At 34.8% G+C, this 23336-nt stretch overlaps 1 protein-coding gene across 1 annotated transcript; it reads right to left on the minus strand.

The window, feature by feature from the left end:
• Positions 1-21099: 21099 nt before the first annotated feature.
• On the minus strand, positions 21100-22866 carry LOC130798150 (peroxidase 27-like). Its single transcript, XM_057661033.1, has 4 exons — positions 22604-22866; positions 22088-22279; positions 21828-21993; positions 21100-21749 (listed from the first exon to the last, which is right to left on the minus strand). The coding sequence occupies exons 1-4, from the start codon at positions 22820-22822 to the stop codon at positions 21334-21336; spliced, it is 993 nt and encodes a 330-aa protein (XP_057517016.1). The 5' UTR covers positions 22823-22866; the 3' UTR covers positions 21100-21333.
• Between the last annotated feature and the right edge of the window lie 470 nt (positions 22867-23336).

The raw sequence follows: 23336 nt of genomic DNA on the forward strand, positions 1-23336 counted from the left end.
TTTAGTAAATGGAAACAGCGGTTATTGTTGTTTTAACCGTATACTTGATTTAATCAAGTCTTGTGGAAATAACCGTCTGTTTGTTTAATCCATATTATTCCCATGATCTTTTTGATAAGGAATAATGGATTGGATTATTCCATTTTCTTAGAGATTTTATTTTTTATAAATAGCAAGTGAATTCGGCTGTTCCTAATTATCTAACGTATGAACTTTGTTATTTTCATGCGATGATTTTTAGAAATCTACAAGAAATATTTTGTTTTGAAAATTGCCAATTAATTCATAATATTTTCTTGAGCAACTTATTGATTTTATTTTTAGAGAATTTTATCCTTTTTGTAAGGGTTTTTGAGAGTACTTGTAATTAGACTCGGGTGAGTCTAAGGGGGAATTTGATAGCTTTGAGTGAAGCTAGTGTGGAGTTTAGCTTTTAGTGAAGCTAAGTTTGTTGCTTTGAGTAAAGAAATTTGAGAGAGAAGAGTTGGCCTATTTGATTCGCTTCGAGTGAAGCAAGGTGTTTATTGTAATTGTAACTAATTGCCTTAAACATAGTGGAGTATTTAGAAATCTCGAGGGGTCGGGGTATTTCCTTCTAATTAGGCCTAGAAGGTTTCCACGTAAAAATCGTTTGTCTCTTTTAATTATTTTGCTCTAAGTTTAAGCTTTATTATCTTATTCAATTCCGCGAAAACAGGGCAAAAACGCTTAAACTAGTAACAACAACAATTCACCCCCTCCCCCCTCTTGTTGTTGTTCTCGTTCCTAATTGAGTCTACATGAGCTTCAATGATAAATCAAAAGCTTAAACTGTCTATTAAGTGTTTGAGTAGAAAAATGCAATTAAGTATACAAGACTAGAATCATGGAAGGTACATAAGGAAGTTTAAAACTAACAAAGACCAAAGAAAGCTTGAAGTACAGAAAAATGAGTAGTAGAAGGATTGGATGTTTTGCTTGAGTCTTCTTCTTCTTTATTTATAACAGGGAGGACAAGTGGTGGGTCGTGGCTTCATGATTTCTCCACCATCCTATGTGTGAGATAGGTAGGCTATAGATGGGTGGCGAATAGGGGTGATGGAGCAGTAGAGTATCAGAGGCATAAGAAATGGGTAGGGCATCCAATCAGCAGCTTTTAAAAGCGTAATTATTTCTGACCACCCAAATCGCTCGACCCGAGCCAATCCGCTCGACTTGTCGAGCGAGCATCAGGTACACAGGTCAAAATCTTAAAAAAAACAGAGCAATCACCAAAAAAGGCTTCGCTCGACCTGTCTGCTCGACTGAGCGAACTCGCTCAACCCATTGAAAATGCTTTTGTCGACATTCTAAAGCTACTGTAAGTGAATAGTACTTTCGCTCTACCCGAGCCAACATCGCTCGATCGGGTCGAGCGGCCTTCAAGATGGTCCTGTTCAGCTTCTATCTCTAATACTAATCTTTTTATGTTTAAGCAAGCTTGGCTCGACCCTGTTTTGGCCGAGTGGGCTTAGAAAAGTCTACTTTAGCTCTTTTTGGCCTTTTTTGACTTGGATCATCAAGGCTTTGATTACTTGAGCTAGGGATGGTCATGGGGCGGGTCTGGCCAGACCCGGACCCGGACCCTATTTTTTTTTTTGGATCCAGACCCGGATCCGGACCCTAAGGGTCCAAAATTTTTAGACCCGGACCCGGACCCTACGGGTCTGACAGGGTCTAGGGTCCTTAATGGGTCCTTAATGGGTCTTATACAAAGCCTCTTTGATTTGTCAAAATTGAACCTTTTTCGAGTTTTTTTGTATTTTTGTAAGCAACTTATTATCTGATTACTAATACTTGTTCGAAGTCGTACAATATAATGAAACTATTATGAAAATATATTGGGCAAACCATGACAAGTTAATGTTGAATAAAGTCGTACAAGTCAAGTGCTACAGATCTGTACGTACTAATTCAACATCTTCTTCAATCCCTATGTCCTCCTTTACCTTCCAGGCTTCCACCCTCTTTCCTTCTTAGAATATCTAGAAATTTAACATATTTTTAAATATGTCAAAATACCCAGTAATTGAGAATGACTATGACAATTCAAAATTTTAAATTTTAAAGTTTAAAAGTTTAGGGTCCGGGTCCGGGTCCGGGTCTTCACCTTAGGACCCGGACCCGTAAAAAAAATTTGGATCCAGACCCGGACTCGGATCCGACGGGTCTCAAAATTTAAGACCCAGACCCTTATTAAACGGGCGGGTCCGGGGCGGGTCCTACAGGGTCCTGGACCCATGACCATCCCTAACTTGAGCTTTTGGAGTGAAGTGAGTATTGTATGCGCCAAATGTACTTAATTTGTGATCGTTTTTTTTGAATATTACCTAAAATACACAAAAACACCAAAATACCAATCCAAGCGTAAAATCCCAAATGAAGCAAGCATAGTTATGCAAAATCCCAATACAATAAATAAAGCTAAATAATAGGGATAAAATATGAATAAAATACAACTAACAAACTCCCCCACGCCAAGCCCTTGCTTGTCCTCAAGCAAGTTGATAGTCATGGTTAAGAAGTAAGATCAAGAATAACAAAAATGCATAAAATAGATCTAGGCAACCTATAATCATGAGATCACAAGCCACAAATATCAAAAGGTGTATGACAGGTCAGCAAACTATGATTATTAATTTTAAAAGCTAGAAGTACGCCCCTGATTCCACATATCATTCTCAAAACAAGTCATCAAGCGCGGATCTCACAAAACTTGAGTCTAGGACTCCCAAACCGATCACAATGGGTGTAAGTGGACCTTACTTTTAGGTATGTTAGCCAAGATGAACAACCACACTCAAGTGTTTAAAGTTACGCTCATTCTCCATCCTATGGCTCAAAGTGATGTGAGCCTCTAAATAGAGGTGTGTCAAAGTTTCGCACCTCGGTACTTGGCAACTCAAAGGTTAAGACTTCACTAAAAGTAGGTGGACTGATCAAAAGAGTAGAATTGAATAAAACAATGAATGTGATGGAAGGAGTGAATGGAGGCTAAATGAAGGAAAGAATAGCATAACTAGCTCGTTGATCTATGGTTTACACAAGTTGGCACTACTAATAATTTTGACATTTTTCTTTTCCTTTTTTTCATTCTTCCTTTTTATTTATTTATTTATTTATTTTTATTTATATTTTTGCTAAGAATATATATTGGTGATATCTCAAGATAAATATAAAATATGTAACAATAAGGTGAAGAGCTATATGCATCACCATTGACCATAGAATTTGTATTAAAGCATGGTCAACCAAGAGCAAAAAGAAGACTTATAAGGATGTATAACAACAAACTAAACTTTAATCACCATAATTATACATACGTGGTGATTAGAATATAACAAAATAAAGACTAATAATAACTAAGAGTACCAAAGATGATTAACCATACTCTATTGAACCAAAACTAAGCTAAAGTAGTATGCTATTAAAAAAGAAATGTGTGAGAAATGAATAAGTTAGAAATGGATGAGGTTTAATAATGGATAAAAATGAGTAGGAAAAAGGAATAGATACAGTCTTATACCAATAGCTAGATCCATACAAAACCCAATTTGCCAAATCATGCCTAGTGTGCTACAAATCCACAATCTCATCAATCTAGAAGAATGCACGGTAGAGGCTCAATAATTACTCATGGGTTTTAAAGATGTCCAAGAATACCCAAAGGCGGTGCCATAAACCAAATCCTGCTTGACTATTGTTTTGAAAACTGAAAGGTTTACTGGTTTGTAAGTCACAAATTTTAGAACAAATAGTCTAAGTTTGCTAAAATACCATACACAAGTCAAAAATGTGGCCCTAAATGGTATACAAGATAGCTATTCATAGATCCAAAGTGTAAACAAATTTACACTACAATCATGATATAATATAGATAACATGAATCAACTAGGCCAAGTATTAGATCAACACCTCCCCCAAGCCGAACTGAGCAGTGTCTTCAATGCGACAAAGGCTCGAAAAAGGTGAGAGAAAAAGTGCAAAATCTAATGGAAAATGTATAAAAAAAACTATCTTACTGTATTCCGCTTAAATGATCAAAGGTTACTCAATCTGATCGAGCGGGCCCAAAATTGGCGGATTTTTTTTTTGTTTTGGTTCTCTTCGTGTTTCTCCTCAGCACGCCCGAGCATGTGTTTTTTGACCTCTACAACACTAGTTTTTGTTGTTTTCTTTCTATTGCGCACATTCCAAAATCATTTCATAATTAACTCCCCTTTGGTTCCTGTTGGAATATGAAGAGATGATCAAATGCAACAAGAGGGGGGGGGGGGGGTGAATTGTTGTGTATTGAGTTGTACTACTTTTTTGCTCTAACTTGCGAAATTTTAACTCACAAAATAAAACTTAAACTTAAGAAGCAAGAAATAAAAAGAGACAAAGATTTTACGTGGAAACCTTCTTGGCCTAATAAGAAGGAAAAACCACGACCCCCGGGATTTCAAAATTCTCACTATATTTAGGCAATTAATTACAATTACACAAAACAATGTTTGCTTCACTTGAAGCTTCTCTACTCTAGGCCTAATTCTCTTTCTCTATTCTCTCTTTCTCTTTCTCTTCTCACGTTTCTTTTCTCTAATTCCCTTAGACTTCCCACAAGTCTAATTACAACAAATCACACATCAACCCTTACAAGGCCATTTCTCAAGAGGATAAAAATTAAAATAATTACTTAAGAAAAATATAATAAATTAATTGGCATTGGAAAACTGAAAATATTTTTCTTAAGATGATCTCCCTTTAATGGACACTCTTTGATTCTCTTGGATTACATTTTGGTTTGAGCAAAGTCCCTTCTATTTATAGTGGGAACAGCCAGCAGTTTCCTCAGACATACCTCCCACTACCCCCACGTTCTCAAAACAAAAGGTGGTGGAATTATGAAAGTGTCCCACTGTTATTTGCTCAAAGAAAAATCAGTTTCCTTATGCTAAAAATAGCATAGGAGTTAAAAACATAAGATCCTAAAAAATAGGAGATCTAAATCTAATTAAGAAAAAGTCTTGGGCTATTTTTAGAAAACCTAAAAATAGATTAGCCAATTAACTTACTCATTAATTTAAGCAATTAAATTAATTCTAAACCATTACATCAACTTAAAACAGAAAATAATTAATTCGCAATTTTCCAGTCAATGTTATTCTCCAGACCTGCTACGTAGGAACAGCTTACTGTCTCCAGCTTCAACTTCAGTTAAAATGTTCATTTTAGGAACAGTAGACTGTACGTCTACTTAGAACATTATAACACTTATCTAACATCTTGAACATATTAAGACATGTACATCTTCCACGAACCAAGTCATAGGCTTCATCAACGATTCAAACTAAATCGGATATATACCTACAAAACAATCTCTAAAAATATGTTTGTTTATTTAAAAAGTGAAGTCATCATCAAAACCTTAAGAGGCCAACAAATTCCCCCTTTTTGATGAGGACAAACTTTATAAACAAACTTAAGTAAAATAGAGTAAAACAAAATTCTTAGAGCATACTATAGATTAAAGCAACTCTAAATAACTTAGCAAATTAACTCGTTACAATATAATTTACCAAGCATACATAAACCAATTTACTCCATAATATCAAATAATTTTCAAAATTAATTAATCTAAAACTTAATTGAAATAAACTAAAATTAATTAAACTGACATAATTAAACTAACATAATAAAACTTAACACAAATTATTAAGTATTTTCAACCAAAAACAACTTGAAAACAAATTTACAAAAACAAGTAAATATCCATCAACTTGAAAACACAGATAATCATTAGGCTAGCATAAACTCAGCACATTATCATCAATAAGAAACAATATAAATCAACCAAGATATGTTACTGTGTATTCACTGCTCTTCTTAAGTTTGTGCATAATCTTCCCCCTTTTGTCATCAATCAAAAAGAATTGGGGTTATCAAACCTCAGCACAAACCATATAGATTTGTCAGTGATGAAAGCAAGAAACAATAATAAAAGGATGCACCATAAAAAGTAATCAAATCTGCATATTGTTAGTGTTCACAGACCAGAAATCAAAACAAAGAAAATAGTAGCAGTTGTTCAACAATACAACTTTGTACCTCAGATGGTACAAAGACTAAAAAGTGAAGTTGTTTGATTAATATTACAGCCAACAAATCATAAAAACATATGGGAAGAGGGATCAGGGAGCAGTCTCCTCTTCATCAACGAACTCAGTCTGTACTTCTACTGTGTCCAACTTGGCACCAAGACGACTCTCCATCTGGTTAAGCTGATCAACAATTGAAGCAAGGGAGACACGAGTTTCGTCTTGAAATGCAAGGAAGTGAGACTGGAGGTCATTTAGCTTAGAGAGGACAGAGTCTAAAGAAGCTGCAGGAACAGAATCATAGTTAGTACAACCTACATCAGGTGAAGTGTGTGACTGAAAAGGTGGTGGTGTAGACTGTATTGGTGATGGAGGTGGTGATGGATTGTGATGTGGTGATGATGTGGTTGGCTTGGGAGAGGGAGGTTCATTTGATATAGGTTCAGGCATGGTGTCAGATGTAGCATCATCAACCATTGTAGCCTTGCGTTTTGAAGCTAACCTCCTACTCTTCCTCTTAATGAATTTAGCCTTTTTCCTCAGAGCTATCACAATCTCTTCATCACTTGTATCATCACAGAGATTGTGATGAGCCTCTTCTCCTAAGGCTCCCTCCTGTTCTGCTTCCCCCTTACTAGCTTCTCCATCCTGTTCCCCTTTTTCTTCTGTTTCAATATGGTCAGTGGGAACAGGCTCTTGCTCCTTTTCCTCTTTTTCTTCCTGATCTCTCTCCCTCAATTTTTCTTCTTCTTTTTCAATCTCTTCCTCATCAGATTCTACTTCAACAACCTCCTCTGATTCATGTATTAACATTCCTTCATCATTTAATTTGAGGTGCAAATTTTGCAAACATTTCGCACCTATTTTCATGTTGGGTCCCATTGGGAACTCCAACCCTTCCAATGGAACACCAAACTTTCTGAAAATCCATGTCAACAGCCCCCTATAACCAACAAAATTTTTCTTCTCAATACAATCAGACAAATGCGATATCATCAATGACGGAAAATTTATCTTTATGTGATTATCCATGCAATAAATTAAGGTTGCATCACGTAAATTTACTTCACTTCTTTTAGAGTTTCGGGGCAAAATAAATCTACGTGCAATATTATACAGTAATTTATGCAATGGAGAAAGAATATTATGACTGATCTCCCCTTTCTTTTGTTCAACCCCCAAAAATTTAAAAATTGTCTTTTCATTAATTCCAGAAAAAACTATCTTAGTACCAACACAGTATGTATCAAAACCAACATTAGGAACACTAAACCATTCCCCCAACAATGCACTGTTAAATTCTATTTTGATGTTCTTGACACTACTAGAACACGTCCCATAATCATTTGAGAAATTTGAAATGAATTCTCGCATAAGATTTGGGAAAATGGAATTGCAACTAAAATTTGTCATCAAAATCTCCCATTCTTGATTTTGTAAAATGTCATGCAATTTAGGAAAATAAGTAGAATCATACCAGTACTTGTCTAACCCAAATCCTACAGACATTTCTTTTGCAACTTCTTCAGCACTATTAGGATCAGCAAGCTTCGAACGTTTGACTACTTTGGAAGATGATCCACCTTTTGGTGATGAGATCTTGCGTTTTGTACCAGTAGGTTCAGTAGATTGTTTGGGTGATGTATTTGTGGTTTCTTTGGTGGTGAGTGGTGCAGCATCCAGTAATGGTGGAGGATGAACCACTCTCAGAGGTTTTGGCTGTGATTGTTTACGGGATTTAGGGGTTTTCTTTGAGGAACTTGGGGTTTTCATTTTGAAGTGTTGAATAGATTGAGAGATAAGGAGAAGGACGGTTTCTTGAAGAGGAATTGAGAAGGCGTGTAAAGTGTGAAGTAAGAGAAGGGTTTAATAATGTGATGAAATGACGGTTTCCTTAAGTTTCCCATTATGTTTAATTTAAGTTGGCCGTACAAAAAAAATGTGAAATATGAATAAATTATGAAATATGAATATTAAAATAAAATATGAAAACAAAATAGAAAAATGATGAATTATGAAAAAAAAAATTATAAAGAAAATAACGAACATATTGCTGTGGTCTGATCAAACTAACAACATGCAAACAAGAAAATATTCATAGTACAAACTTCATTACGTGTTTAGCTGATCCATGCAATAATTGATTTTCAATCAAAATTTTGAGGTTGATTCCTGACCCTCTTTTTTTCATGATGCTTCATTGGAAATTTTATGCAACCAACTTTAGTGGAGCTTGATCATACCAAGTTCCAATCTCATCTTTTCATATTGTTCTCTTGGAAGTGGTTTGGTCAGAATTTCTGCAACTTGTTCATTAGTATTAACATGCTTTAATATAATATTTTTGTTTTCTACATTATCCTTAAGAAAATGATGTCTAATATGTATGTATTTAGCTCGTGAGTGATGCACTGGATCTTTAGATATACATATGGCACTGGTATTATCACAATAAATAGGAACACATTCAAATTTAATACCAAAATCTCTTAGTTGCTGTTTTATCCAAAGCATTTGGGAACAGCAAGCTGCTGCTGCCACGTATTCAGCTTCGGCTGTGGATAATGCAACCGTGTTTTGTTTCTTGGAACTCCATGAAACTAAACAAGAGCCAAGAAATTGTACCATACCTGACGTGCTTTTTCTATTAACTAGATCACCTGCATAATCTGCATCACTAAAACCTTTTAAATCATAAACATCACTTTTAGGATAAAATAAGGACAAGTCGTCTGTTCCCTTCAAATATCTTAAAATTCGTTTGACTGCCGTGAGATGTGATTCTTTAGGATTTGATTGAAATCTAGCACATAAACCAACACTAAATGAAATATCGGGTCTACTTGCAGTTAGATATAATAAGGAACCTATCATGCCTCGATACATTGTTTGATCTATGTTAGTTTTTTTTAGGTCTTCATCTAATCTAACATTTGTAGCCATGGGTGTATGGTTGGTTTTAGCATAGTTTAGCCCATACTTCTTAAGAAGTTCTTTTATGTATTTTTGTTGATGAATAAAAATACCATTTTCAGTTTGTTTAATTTGTAAACCAAGGAAGAAATTTAGTTCTCCCATCATGCTCATTTCAAATTCTGTGCCCATTAGGTTAGCAAATTCCTTACATAATAAATCATTAGTAGCACCAAAAATAATATCATCAACATAAATTTGAACAACCAAAATATGAGAACCTTTATTCTTAAAGAACAAGGTTTTGTCGATTTTTCCTCTAACAAAGTTATTTTGTATCAAAAACTTTGACAGTCTTTCATACCATTGTCTAGGAGCTTGCTTTAAGCCATATAGAGCTTTATCAAGCTTATAGACATGATCAGGACAGGAGGTATTCTCAAAACCTGGAGGTTGTTCAACAAACACTTCTTCATCAAGAAATCCATTTAAGAAAGCACATTTCACATCCATTTGATATAGTTTAAAATTCATAAATGCAGCAAAAGAAATTAAAATTCTAATGGCCTCTAACCTTGCTACCGGAGCAAATGTCTCGGTATAATCAATACCTTCTTGTTGATTGTACCCTTTGACCACGAGTCTTGCTTTGTTTCTTACAATTATTCCATGCTCATCTAGCTTATTCCGAAATACCCATTTCAGACCAATTACCTTCTTGTGTTTTGGTTTGGGTTCCAAGTGCCATACCTTATTTCTTTCAAATTCATTTAATTCATCTTGCATGGCTATTATCCATTCGGAATCCTTTAGAGCTTCTTCGTGATTTTTGGGTTCAAGTGATGATAGGAACGCAAAATGAGCACAAAAGTTTCTCAGTTGGGATCTAGTTTGTGTTCCCTTATTTATATCACTTATAATCAGGTCAAGAGGATGGTAACTTTGATATTTCCAAGGTTTGGGCACAAATTCTCTTGAGGGAACAGTAGCATGTTCTGGCTCAACATCTTGATTGGCATTTTGTTCAGCTACTGGATCATTTTGCTCATCTGCGGGAACAACTGGATTAGGAACAGTCTGCTGGTCCTGTTGTGCTGGTAGTTCCTGGACTTGGTCGGTTTCTCCTGCTTCTTCTTGTATTGGCTGTTCACCTGCTGTTCCTAGATCTTGCATTTTAACTCCTTCATCATCTTCTTCTAAATTTGCAAGACCTATTTTAATATTATTTGTTTCCTGTTCACTTGTTGAAAAGTTAGTTTCATCAAAAATTATGTGAATAGATTCCTCTACGCACATTGTTCTCTTATTATAAACTCTGTAAGCTTTGCTATGTGATTAATAACCGAGGAATACTGCTTCATCACTTCTTTCATCAAACTTACCTATATTTCGTTTACCATTCACATGAACAAAACATTTGCATCCAAACACACGAAAATAGGAAATATTTGGTTAAACACCTTTGAGTAATTCATAGGGTGTCTTAGAAGTGATTGGTCTTATTAACACACGATTCAAAATATAGCATGCAGTATTGACGGCCTCGGCCCAAAAATTCCTAGGTAGACCACTAGCAATCAACATGGTCCTAGCCATTTCTTCTAAGGTTCTATTCTTCCTTTCTACCACTCCATTTTGTTGTGGTGTTCTAGGAGCGGAAAAATTATGATTTATACCATGTTCATTACAATAATTCATGAAGTTAGAGTTTTCAAATTCTTTGCCATGATCCGATCTAATGTGAACAATTAAATTATTGGTAGATTTTTGTATTTTATTAGCAAAAGATACAAACTCATCGAAAGCTTCATCTTTGCTTACTAAAAATAAGGTCCAAGTAAATCTACTAAAATCATCAACTATGACAAACACATATCTTTTGCCACTACGGCTTTGTGTTCTCATAGGTCCACATAGATCCATATGAATTAATTCTAATGGTCTAGAGGTAGTCACCAGAAACTTTGATTTAAAGGATGACCACACTTGTTTTCCTTTATTACAAGGATCACAAATTTCATTTTTGAGGAATTTTATTGCAGGTAATCCTCTTACTAGGTCTTTTGATCTTAAAGAGTTAATCAATGAATAGCTAGCATGACCTAGTCGCTTGTGCCAAAGAAGTGGGTTTTCTTCTATAACGCTGTTAGACTGTTTCTGGGAACAGTGTCCAGGTCCACCACATAGGTGTTCCCTTTTCTGATTCCCTCTAGTACAAGGTCTCCTGTGTTGTTCCTAGAAATTATACATCGTTCAGAAGTAAACTTAACAGAGTTACCTTTGTCACAAAATTGAGAAATACTTAAAAGATTGTGTTTTAGATTCTCGACTAAAAATACATTATCAATGGCATGGGAGCTTGATCTTCCAACTTTTCCTTTGGCGATTATTTCACCCTTCATATTATCACCGAAGGTTACAGTTCCCCCATCATACGCTTCAAGTGAGAGAAATCTAGATTTATCACCCGTCATGTGCTTGGAACACTCACTGTCGAGATACCATGAGTTGTTCCCCCTCACTTGAACCTGCAAAGCAAACTAATGGTTAAGTTTAGGAACCCAATCAGCCTTGGGTTCCCTGTCGATTATATTTGAATCATGTTTCTCAATCCATATGCATTCGACATAAGTTTTATTTGCTTTAGTGTGCTGTTCCCTTTTTACACATTGATATTTTAGGTGTCCAATTTTACCACAAAAGGAACAGATTTTACTACTAGGGAGATCTACATATACCTTTTTCCTTTTTTCATTCTTAACATAACCTAGACCTTCTTTACTCTTGGTTTTAGCATTTAGAATCCATTTGGGAATTTCATTGATTTTCCCTTTTCCTCTTAAGTTAATTTGATCTTTTAGAAACTTATTTTCTTTTTCATATGATTCTAATTTTAATTTTATTTCTTGAAATTCCGTGCTACACACATGAGTGGTTTTATCATTTTCAACCAATTTTAATCCTAGCAATTTGTTTTGATTAAATTCAATGTTAAGAATAATGAAATCCTATTTTAATTTCTCCAATTGTTCTTTTAAAATGATATTCTTATCTAACAAATCAAAAAATCTACTTTGCACATCGATCCTAAAGGAATTTAGGTATGAGATATGATCTTTACTTAAGTTAAGGTCTTTCTCAATTTGGAGACACTTAGCTGTTTTTTCATTCAACTTTTCTTGTGTCTCTAATAGCAATTTGATTAATTTATTCTTACTTAAATTAGACAGTTGTTTAGGAGATGGACTAGAAGACATTACCTCTTTTTCCTTAGACTCTTCATGAGATGCCATGAGACATAGGTTTGATGTTTCTTCTTCCACTGGAGCTTCGGTCTCAGCCTCGCTCTCCGTATCACCCCAAGCTGCGATCATTGCCTTTCTAAAATCAGTTTTGAAGTTTCCCTTCTTATATTGTTTTCCAACTTCTCTTGCTTTTCCCTTGCCCTTCTCATTTTTCCATTGAGGGCAATCCTTGATGAAGTGATCAGTGCTCCCACACTTGTGGCATTCAAAATTTGTCTTCAAGTTAGCAGTTCCTTTTTCTTTGTTGTTTCTTTGATTTCTATATCTGCTGTTCCTGAAGAATTTTTTGAATTTACGTGCCAACATAGCAGCTTGCTCTTCACCAGCGTCTGACTCTTCACTATCATCTGCTGCCAGAGCCAGTCCTTTATGAGGGAACCAGCCAACTCTTCCAAATTAAACTTGGTGAAATCTTTGGACTCCTGGATGGCTGTGACCTTAGCTCTCCAGCGTTCGTCTTGAGGAAGACTCCTAAGTATTTTCCTAACTTGTTCATCAACGGGAATAATCTTACCAAGAGAGACCAATTCATTCGTGATATTTGTGAACCTGGTGAACATCTCTTGAATGTTCTCTCTAGGTTCCATAACAAACCTTTCATATTTGGACATTAGGAGGTCAATCTTGGAGCACTTCACTTCGCTGGTACCTTCATGGGTAACTTCCAGCAGGTCCCAAATCTGCTTGGCAGTTTTGCAACCCATAATACGATTGTGTTCATTGGGTCCAAGACCACAGTGAAGCAATTTGATAGCAAGAGCGTTCATCTCCATCTTTTGAAAATCTTCTTTTTCATATTCAGTGATTGGTTTTGGAATAGCTTCGTTATTGGAGTTGATGGTCGTCACCTCAAAGTCTCCAACTTCAATAACTCTCCAAATTTGATAGTTTTCGGCCTTTATGAAGATTTCTATTATTTTTCCAGTAAGTATAGAATTTCCCATCAAACATGGGTGGCCTTTGTGTGGAGTACCCCTCTTCCATGCGCTCGTTCATCTTCAACATCTCTGTGGGAACTGGATACTGCTCTCAGGGTTTCCTGATTAAATGAGGAACATGGCTCTGATACCAATTGTTGGAATATGAAGAGATGATCAAATGCAACAAGAGGGGGGTGAATTGTTGTGTATTGAGTTGTACTACTTTTTTGCTCTAACTTGCGAAATTTTAACTCACAAAATAAAACTTAAACTAAAGAAGCAAGAAATAAAAAGAGACAAAGATTTTACGTGGAAACCTTCTTGGCCTAATAAGAAGGAAAAACCACGACCCCCGGGATTTTTCAAAATTCTCACTATGTTTAGGCAATTAATTACAATTACACAAAACAATGTTTGCTTCACTTGAAGCTTCTCTACTCTAGGCCTAATTCTCTTTCTCTATTCTCTCTTTCTCTTTCTCTTCTCACGTTTCTTTTCTCTAATTCCCTTAGACTTCCCACAAGTCTAATTACAACAAATCACACATCAACCCTTACAAGGCCATTTCTCAAGAGGATAAAAATTAAAATAATTACTTAAGAAAAATATAATAAATTAATTGGCATTGGAAAACTGAAAATATTTTTCTTAAGATGATCTCCCTTTAATGGACACTCTTTGATTCTCTTGGATTACATTTTGGTTTGAGCAAAGTCCCTTCTATTTATAGTGGGAACAGCCAGCAGTTTCCTCAGACATACCTCCCACTACCCCCACGTTCTCAAAACAAAAGGTGGTGGAATTATGAAAGTGTCCGACTGTTATTTGCTCAAAGAAAAATCAGTTTCCTTATGCTAAAAATAGCATAGGAGTTAAAAACATAAGATCCTAAAAAATAGGAGATCTAAATCTAATTAAGAAAAAGTCTTGGGCTATTTTTAGAAAACCTAAAAATAGATTAGCCAATTAACTTACTCATTAATTTAAGCAATTAAATTAATTCTAAACCATTACATCAACTTAAAACAGAAAATAATTAATTCGCAATTTTCCAGTCAATGTTATTCTCCAGACCTGCTACGTAGGAACAGCTTACTGTCTCCAGCTTCAACTTCAGTTAAAATGTTCATTTTAGGAACAGTAGACTGTACGTCTACTTAGAACATTATAACACTTATCTAACATCTTGAACATATTAAGACATGTACATCTTCCACGAACCAAGTCATAGGCTTCATCAACGATTCAAACTAAATCGGATATATACCTACAAAACAATCTCTAAAAATATGTTTGTTTATTTAAAAAGTGAAGTCATCATCAAAACCTTAAGAGGCCAACAGTTCCTGCATCCAAAAGCTTAGTACAAGCATGCTACTCTACAATACAAACTAAAACTTGAAAATTTAATTAAAAAGTAAAATCTTAAACCAAAGTTGAGTTACCTCCTAACTAGCGCTTCTTTTAGGTCATTAGCTAGACCTGTTTCAATAAATAACTTGATAGACTTCGAAGAAGTTTTTCAAACTCACTCCCTACACAAGAAAGAGTTACGTAATAACAAATAGAGAGAAATAAAGACAATATCTCAATGAAATAGAATACATATAGAAAAATGGCTTATCATTACATGATGAAAAGCCAAAGAAAAACTGGACAAAGGGAGGGAAGGTGAAATCAGTTGGAATAGGTCAACATAGATTAATGGATGCGAATCTATATCCAACTAAGGCCAATGTTTTATGACCATTGAAAGGAGCATGAGAACGACCAAACTGAGGTATTATAGGGTGATCACAATGCATGATGTTTAGAGTCTCACTAGAAAGAGTGATGCATGTATGCACATATGACTTCTTATTAATAGGCACATTAATTGTATTATCACAATGCTCATTCACAAAAAAGTCATGCTTACATGGCATAAAAACAAGATAATCATTAATATAAGGCAAGCAAAGTGCCTCAACAATAGGTTCACAATGAGAAGGCATAGGGCTACAAAGCTCATCATTTATGCCATTAAATGATGTTTCTAAAATAGGCTTATATATAAAGGAGGAAGATTGGCTAAGGGCTTGTCTTAACTGCATACGAAATTCGTTAAAATCTTCATCATCATAAATCAAATCATCATCATCATCACACTCCTCGAATGGTGGATAGGGACAAGGGTAAGAAAAAGGTAAAGGAGAGGACCCGCTAAGGTATCTAGGATCCGCATTTTCTACACTAAACTCACTAACCAAGTCATAACTTCCATATGAATTTTTACCAATATAATCATCCTTCAATGCTAAACATGAAGGACTGGCCTCCAAATGTTCAAGAAAGGTTGTAGGATTCATATCGAGAGAAGGGAAAGTATGAGCCATTTCTTGTTCTTAGGTTTCCTTGGCCAACCATTCAAAAACTTCCCAAGCTCTTTCTATTGGTTAGTCTAGAAACTCAAAGTTATACATGATCTCGATTGATCCCTAGTCTCATCATATAAACCATCATACATCATTTTGCAAATATTCCACATTTCAAGGTCATTGGCATGGTCATGTTGGAGGCAGTCACCAAGCCTCCAATAATACCTCCAAAAAACTTCATGCTTAAATTGGGAACACAACAAGCTAGCCATAAGAGTCACACAACAAATCAACTAACTAAGAAAAATCATCAATATAAGACCGTCACTCTCCAGCAACGGCGCCAAAAACTTGATCGTGACTTTACCTCCTTCAATAGTAATACCGCAAGTGCACGGCGTAGCGTAGTACGTAGGTAAGTACAGGTCGAATCCACAGGGATTGGGGTGTATCTCAAGGGATTTTCCATCAATTAGTTGGTTCAACAATGTATATATAGATGTTTATTGGTGTAATTAACTAAAACAAGCAAATAAAGACTAAAGCTAAAACAAAGTATAAAACAAGTAAAGATGCTAATTAACCAAGAACATAAGATCAAAGGCAATACAAACACATCAAAAGTTAATATGATGATGAAGAGGCAAAGGCTAGGCTTTCTCACCAAAGTAGTGTTTACTAATCTTCAACCTAAGGTCATGGATATGGGTTATAGGGAAGAACGCATCTTGGATACTAATGTTCTCTCTCGAGCAACAAAAACTTCCTAAAACATACTCAACTACCTATTCTCATGGAGCTAAGCATATTTTAAGACTTGGAGCACACATTCACCATTTCCAATCAAAACATCTACATATTCTCATGGAGATAATTCAATTTTCAAGCATAGACTATTATTAGCAATCGACTCTCGCCCTCAATCCAATGACACTACAATAATAGCAAAATCCATCTCAAACCATAAACAACACAACCAAGCCCAAGGTAAAAAAAAAAAAAGCAATTTAGACTCTATACATGGTGATAATATCTAGCCTAAGCCAAATTGAACTACTCACTCATATTGAAATTGAACATAACTAAAGACATTGAATTCATGATAAATAACAACAAAATCAAAAACAATAAAGTGTAGAGAATAGGAATTACTAGCTTGGAATTCAATCCAAAGATGACAACCAAATGTAGAATTAATGAATACCAATGATAAACTCCATAAAGCTTTAATTGCAATTCGAATGCTTGATGAAATGCTATTATAGAATTAACTTAATCTCAATTACATTAATGTATCAAATGATCTTCAATGATAAATCAAAAGCTTGAACTATCTAATAAGTGTTTAAGTAGAAAAATGCAATTAAGAATACAAGACCAGAATCATGGAAAGTACATAAGGAAGTTTAAAACTAACAAAGACCAAAGAAAGCTTGAAGAACAGAAAAATAAGTTGTAGAAGGATTGAATGATTTACTTGAGCCTTCCGCTTCTCTATTTATGGGAGGGAGAACAATTGGTGGGTCGTGGCTTCATGATTTCTCCACCATCCTATGTGTGAGATAGGTAGGTTATGGATGGGTGGCGAATAGGGGTGGTGGAGCAGTAGAGTATCAGAGGCATAAGAAATGGGTCGGGCATCCAATCAGCAACTTTTAAAAGCGTAATTATTTCTGACCGCCCAAATCGCTCGACCCGAACCAATCCGCTCGACCTATCGAGCGAGCATCAGGTACACAGGTCAAAATCTTTTAAAAACAGAGCAGTCAACAAAAAAGTCTCCGCTCGACCTGTCCACTCGACCTACCGAGCTCTCTCGACCCATTAAAAATGCTTTTGTCGACATTCTAAGGCTACTGGAAGTAAATAGTACTTTCACTTGACCCGAGCCAACATCGCTCGACCGGGTCAAGCAGCCTTCAGGATAGTCATGCTCAGCTTCTATCTCTAATAAAAGTCTATTTTATTTTTGAGCAAGCTTGGCTCGACCTAGTTTTGGCCGAGTGGGCTTAAAAAGGTCTATTTTAGCTCCTTTTGGCCTTGTTTCCTTGACTTGGATCATCAAGACTTTGATTACTTGAGCTTTTTGAGTAAGTGAGTATTGTATGTGCCAAATGTACTTGGTTTGTAATCGATTTTGTTGAATAATACCTAAAATGCACAAAAACACCAAAATACCCATCCAAGCGTAAAATCCCAAATGAAGCAAGCATAGTTATGCAAAATACCAATACAATAAATCCAAATAATAGGAATAAAATATGAATAAAATGCAGCTAACACTTGGTGTATTTGGCGAGTGCACCTGTGCCTTAAGAACGTCGTTACTTGCTACGTGGATTCATAATGATTTTCGATTTTAGCCATAACTATCCTCCATTTGCGTTTTCGAAAATCAAACAGAAAATACAAAAAAAGTCAGTCATTCCATTCGACATTCACCACCTTTCATTCCCTTCATCGTTCTTTCTTTCGATCCGTGATTAATGCTTGTAAGAACCCCTAAGGCTTAGGCGATCTTACAACAAATTCGACTTATAGCCAGCTTTATTCTTAGAGAAAATGCAATCGAAAATCGAAAACGGAAACTGTTCCCGTAGACATTTTCTGCCTCTAACTTCGACAACCCATAACTTCCTCGTTTGATATCCAAATTGCAAAATCTTTTGTTCCATTTTGGGTTTTTTCCGAGATCTACGCACCTGTAAAATTTCATAATTTTACGTGATCATTTTCTACTAAATTGGGCATATTTTTAAAAATTACGCGAAAATGAGTGGTGTTGGTAGCGAGGCTCAACGTGAGAAAGTTTTCTCCACAAGATGCACCATAAAGCAAAAAGTGTGTTCTTTAATCATCGATGGAGGAACGTGCACAAACATTGCATCCCAAACACTTGTTTGCAAATTACATCTTCAAACCATACCTCATCCACAACCACACACCATTCAATACCGTAACCAAAGTAAAAGCCTACTAGTATCAAAAGTAGTTTCACTCCAATTTTCAATTGGTAAAGTGTATCAAGAGGAAAGTTGGTGTGATGTTTTACCTATTGATACTTGTCATGTTCTATTGGGACGACCTTGGTTGTTTGATCGTAAAGTAATACATGATGGTTACCACAACACTTACTCCTTCACCAAAGACCGCAAACACATAACCCTCGTCCTCATTACAACCTCCACTACACCCCCACAAAATCCTAATATGGAAACAATGTCACCTTTTCTCACCTCACCTAATACACCTAAAAAGTTTGAACTTGAGCCTCAAGAAGTTGACCTTAACAACAACAGTCTAGATGATAAAGAAATGTTCAAGAATTGTGCAAAAGGTGCTAACAAAGGCGAACAATGGCCTTTAGGTGTACATGAGCATGCAGGTAGAATTCATGTTCAAGTACTAAGTTTAAGGACATACTTTTCAAAAGAAGGAGAGAATGTTGCAAATTAAAGTCCACTGATAATTCAAAATTGGGTGCAAATTTTATTCGTGGCTTATTTTATCCAAAGACATCAACAACATCATACAAGGGCAGCTTTTGTGTGGATTATATCAACCCATCACTCAATCTTTTTTGCAATGCTTGTTCAATGTTGGCGCACCACCCTCATTCAACAAGCAATCTTTATTCCACCTTTCAAAGATCATCGATAATAAAATTCAAATCTGAATTTTAATTCTTAGCTCTTAGTTTGTGTTTTTATTTTGTGTTTATTAGAGTCGATACTTTTATGTTTTCAGTATTTAATTCTAAATTAAATGAAAACATTCAAAAATATGTCTTGTATTTTAAATAGTTTGAAAGTCATAAGCAAGTATGGAAGTACAAGTCAAGAAGAAAACAAAGACGAAAATCAAGTCAAACCACGACATCAAGGAAGTTATTTTCAGCAAGTTACAAGCCATTTCAGGCGTGTGCAAGGAATGCTCAAAGTCATCACCTTTTAAGTCCTTTTAGTCCATATTAGCTAGGTAGTTATTTATGTATGCAATAAAAGAAAATCAGAATTTTAGGTAGTTATCTTTAGATAGTTATTTTTTTGTTTTATGCAAGTAATTAGGACTATTTCGGTTTTGTAAGTAGTTAATTACGAGACGTAAGTTACGTGAGAAGTTACTTGCAGAATGGACACATAGGAGGTACTTACCAAGAAGTTACAACCAACCAAAGTGGTAACCTCTACACGTCACTGTGGCCAGTCATGGTATACGGTTTCATTAGTCGGTTTTTAAGTCAATTTCTATCGTTTTGCTTTCTTTATAAATAGCTTTGAATGTAATGTAATTTTAGAAGAGTTGACTAATGATAAAGAAAACCCCAAACGCTTATTTCAAATCCTCGTTGTTTGTATGATTCTTGGATTAGAGTCGTATTTGCAAAAGTTCTTATGCTTGGTGTATTTGGCGCGTGCACCTGTGCCTTAAGAGCGTCGTTACTTGCTACGTGGATTCATAATGAGTTTTGATTTTAGCCATAAATATCCTCCATTTGCATTTTCGAAAATCCAACAGAAAAAAACAAAAAAATCCAGTCATTGCGTTCGACATTCACCACCTTTCATTCTGTTTATCGTTCTTTCTTTCGATCCGTGATTAAAGCTTGTAAGAAGAACCTCTAAGGATTAGGCAATCTTAAAACATAAATGGTATACAAATATTTCGCTAATTTTCCTTCAAAAATACTAACTATGAATAATACCAATTTAGGAGGATTTTCCCCTTGAATATCTCTAACATGTTAAAAACCAAATTCTAAAACACAAAATAGTGATTTATAGATGATATTCAATCTGATTTCTTTGATTTTACGAGGATGAGTTCAATGGAATGGGACATTAGGTTTGGGAGATAAAGGGGCACAAATTCAATTTTTAATTCCTCCACCTTTAATTCAATTGTGGAAAGTAGTTCATAACGCTTTTTATTTGGGTTAGCCACACTTAATTAATGTGGTTGAATTGATCTTTTTTTTTTAATTGACCTTTAGCCACACTTATTAGTGTGGCCAAACTGATTATTTTATAATTTTTAGTTGTGTTTTAGCCACGCTTATTACTGTGGCTAACTGGATCATTTTTTTTATATTTTTGATTGAGCTTTAGCCACACTTATAAGTGAGACTATTATTCTCATGCATAAGCGTACCTAAATGCAATAAGTGTGCCTATTTGCAAAATAATCAGCCACATTAAATTAAACGTGGCTAAATAAGTGTAGGTATATGCCATATTTACGGTAGTGATGTTTGAAGTAAACCTAAACATATTTGTAGCATCCGAATTTGCAAAAATAACCAAAGTTGTGTATCTATTTTGTTGTCGTAAGTAAACTTATACTTCTATATTGTATTTAGAAGCCTTAGGGTTTTAGTTAAGGACGCATTTCCGTGAATGATATAATTTTTTGTTAATTTCTATATGATAATACCATTTTTTGTGATAAAAGTTGTTATTGTTGTAGTCAGTGTCAATTTGTATTCGTATCATCGCCATTAATAACTATTGCTTAATAAATTTTTAAAATATTATTTGAAAGATTTTTACAAATGCGGCATGAATAATTATTAAACATATCTCATTATCTAATAACGAGAAATATTCAAGTTTATTAATTTCAATTTTGATGACTAAAAAAATTGAATAACACAATATAAACTTTATGTCTTTGTAAGTTTACTAATAACAATTTTGTTTGTTTGTTCACAATTTGAGAGGGACGAAAGTATGATTATAGTTTATGCATTGACAGCACCACATGTCTTCCTTACTTCACCTTGATTACCAGTAAGAACCCCAAGTTTAATCATCTTAGACATAGACACACTAAAATCTTGAGCAAAAGTTGATCTCTTAGTTTTAATTTGCTGGTAGATGTAGCTCTTAGTCTCAGGATTAGTCAAAAGAGCAGCATCAGAATGGAATAGCCCTTTATTTTGGCTTACCATAACGTAGTAATTTTCATCAAAAACTCTCGGTGTAATCTTATCCAATGGAACAACTGATTGGGTGTCATTTGGATTTGGTGTGCATTTAGTCTTTAAGAATGCAGCATAACTAGGAGACAATGAAGGATCTGTGTCGCCTCGTCCCGAGAAATTGTATAGTCGACTCTGAAAGACAAAGCAGTGACCTTGTCCAATGGTGTGAGAACCTACAAAATCGCAATGAAAATTTTATAGTGGCTAACTTTCAAATATAATAAGAATGTTGTAGTGATATTGAAACTTACCTAATAAGACTACCAAATCTTTTGTAGTTAGGCCTAATGATGCGAAGTTTTCTTCAAGACTTGAGAAGTTGAAAAATGGAGATGGTAAAAGAGTATCTGCATCTGATGCCAATGAGATTTTTCCATCCTTTCTACCAAGAGGAACTTCCCAAAAAGGTCCATTTATCTGTAACATGTAATTAAATAACGATTGTTCATTAATAATGCATGTTAGTTAAGAAGACATATTCATATACCATCATGCATGAAATGCTTTTTACCGTTCGGATGGCATCTCGAGAAGATAAAGCTAATATATCAGCACAAGAAACAACACCAGGACATTGTTTTTCTAGAGCAGATTTAATAGCATTAACGACTTCGTACCCCCTGAGTGTCACGTTGGGAAGAGCAGTCTTCTCCGTTCGGTTGTTGGACTCCGTTGGATCTATTAATACAGAAGCATCACATCCCTAAAAAATTACAACATTTTAAATTTAGAGTATGTTAGAAATGTGTTAAGTATTGAAACCTAAACATGAAACAAAAGTATATCTTTTATACAGTAAATTGATTATTTTTTATTTTAAATATTGTTTTCAAATTATGAAAAATACACAAAGAAAACCTTAAATATTATAGGTAGTTAAAGTTATTTGAGAAACTTGGCTAAATAGAAGTATAACTGAAAGGCACTTACTACCATTTAAGTAATACACTAGCATCAAATAAAATATTGTGTTCGTAAATGATTAAGAAAGCAATATTGTAGAGGGAATAATAATAAACATATATACCCTAACAAAACAGTCATGAAAGACCATTCTAAGTAAACCGGGAGCAAAGCCGGGAACATTCGAAATATATCGTTCAGTAATCCTTTTAGCAATATCCTCGATTCCAGGGCACGAGTATTTATAATAATCTAAAGACAATTCTTCTGCGTTCGCCATGACAGATATCATAGCAAGCAACAAAAGAAGCGAGAACAACTTTTGAAATATATTGGTCGTCATTGTAGAAGTTTTTTTTAGAGATATCGATAAGAAATGTAATGAAGTGTTGTAATTTGTGAGTAAAATGTTTGTGGTTTTATAGTTGAACAATATATCTTTTTTAATTGCCATTGTCAAATTAGATAATGAAGTCAATAGTTAATTAATTTCAACTGAAGGCATGCTGGTCAACGATTATTGAATGAAGTAAGTTTGACATTAGCATGAAAATCCGTGTCAACTCATGTGGCTAGCTAGATGGTAATGACAATGAGATTCCTACTTGCTCTATTCTGAAATACTCGCAATATAACAGTTTTTGACAGTATTTATAATTCAAGTTTATTTTATATATTGTGGCTAATTTGTAAGATAAAATATAGTCAAGTAGGATCTTGTTTGAATCATCTAATCCCATACTTTTGTAACATTAAATTTTTATAATTTTTAAATGTGTATAATTTAATATATAAATAAACAAAATAATACATTAAATTGCATAAATAGTCAAATATAGCAATTACAGTGAAACGGA

This window comes from Amaranthus tricolor, chromosome 13, assembly GCF_026212465.1.
Source record: "Amaranthus tricolor cultivar Red isolate AtriRed21 chromosome 13, ASM2621246v1, whole genome shotgun sequence".
NCBI lineage: Eukaryota > Viridiplantae > Streptophyta > Magnoliopsida > Caryophyllales > Amaranthaceae > Amaranthus > Amaranthus tricolor.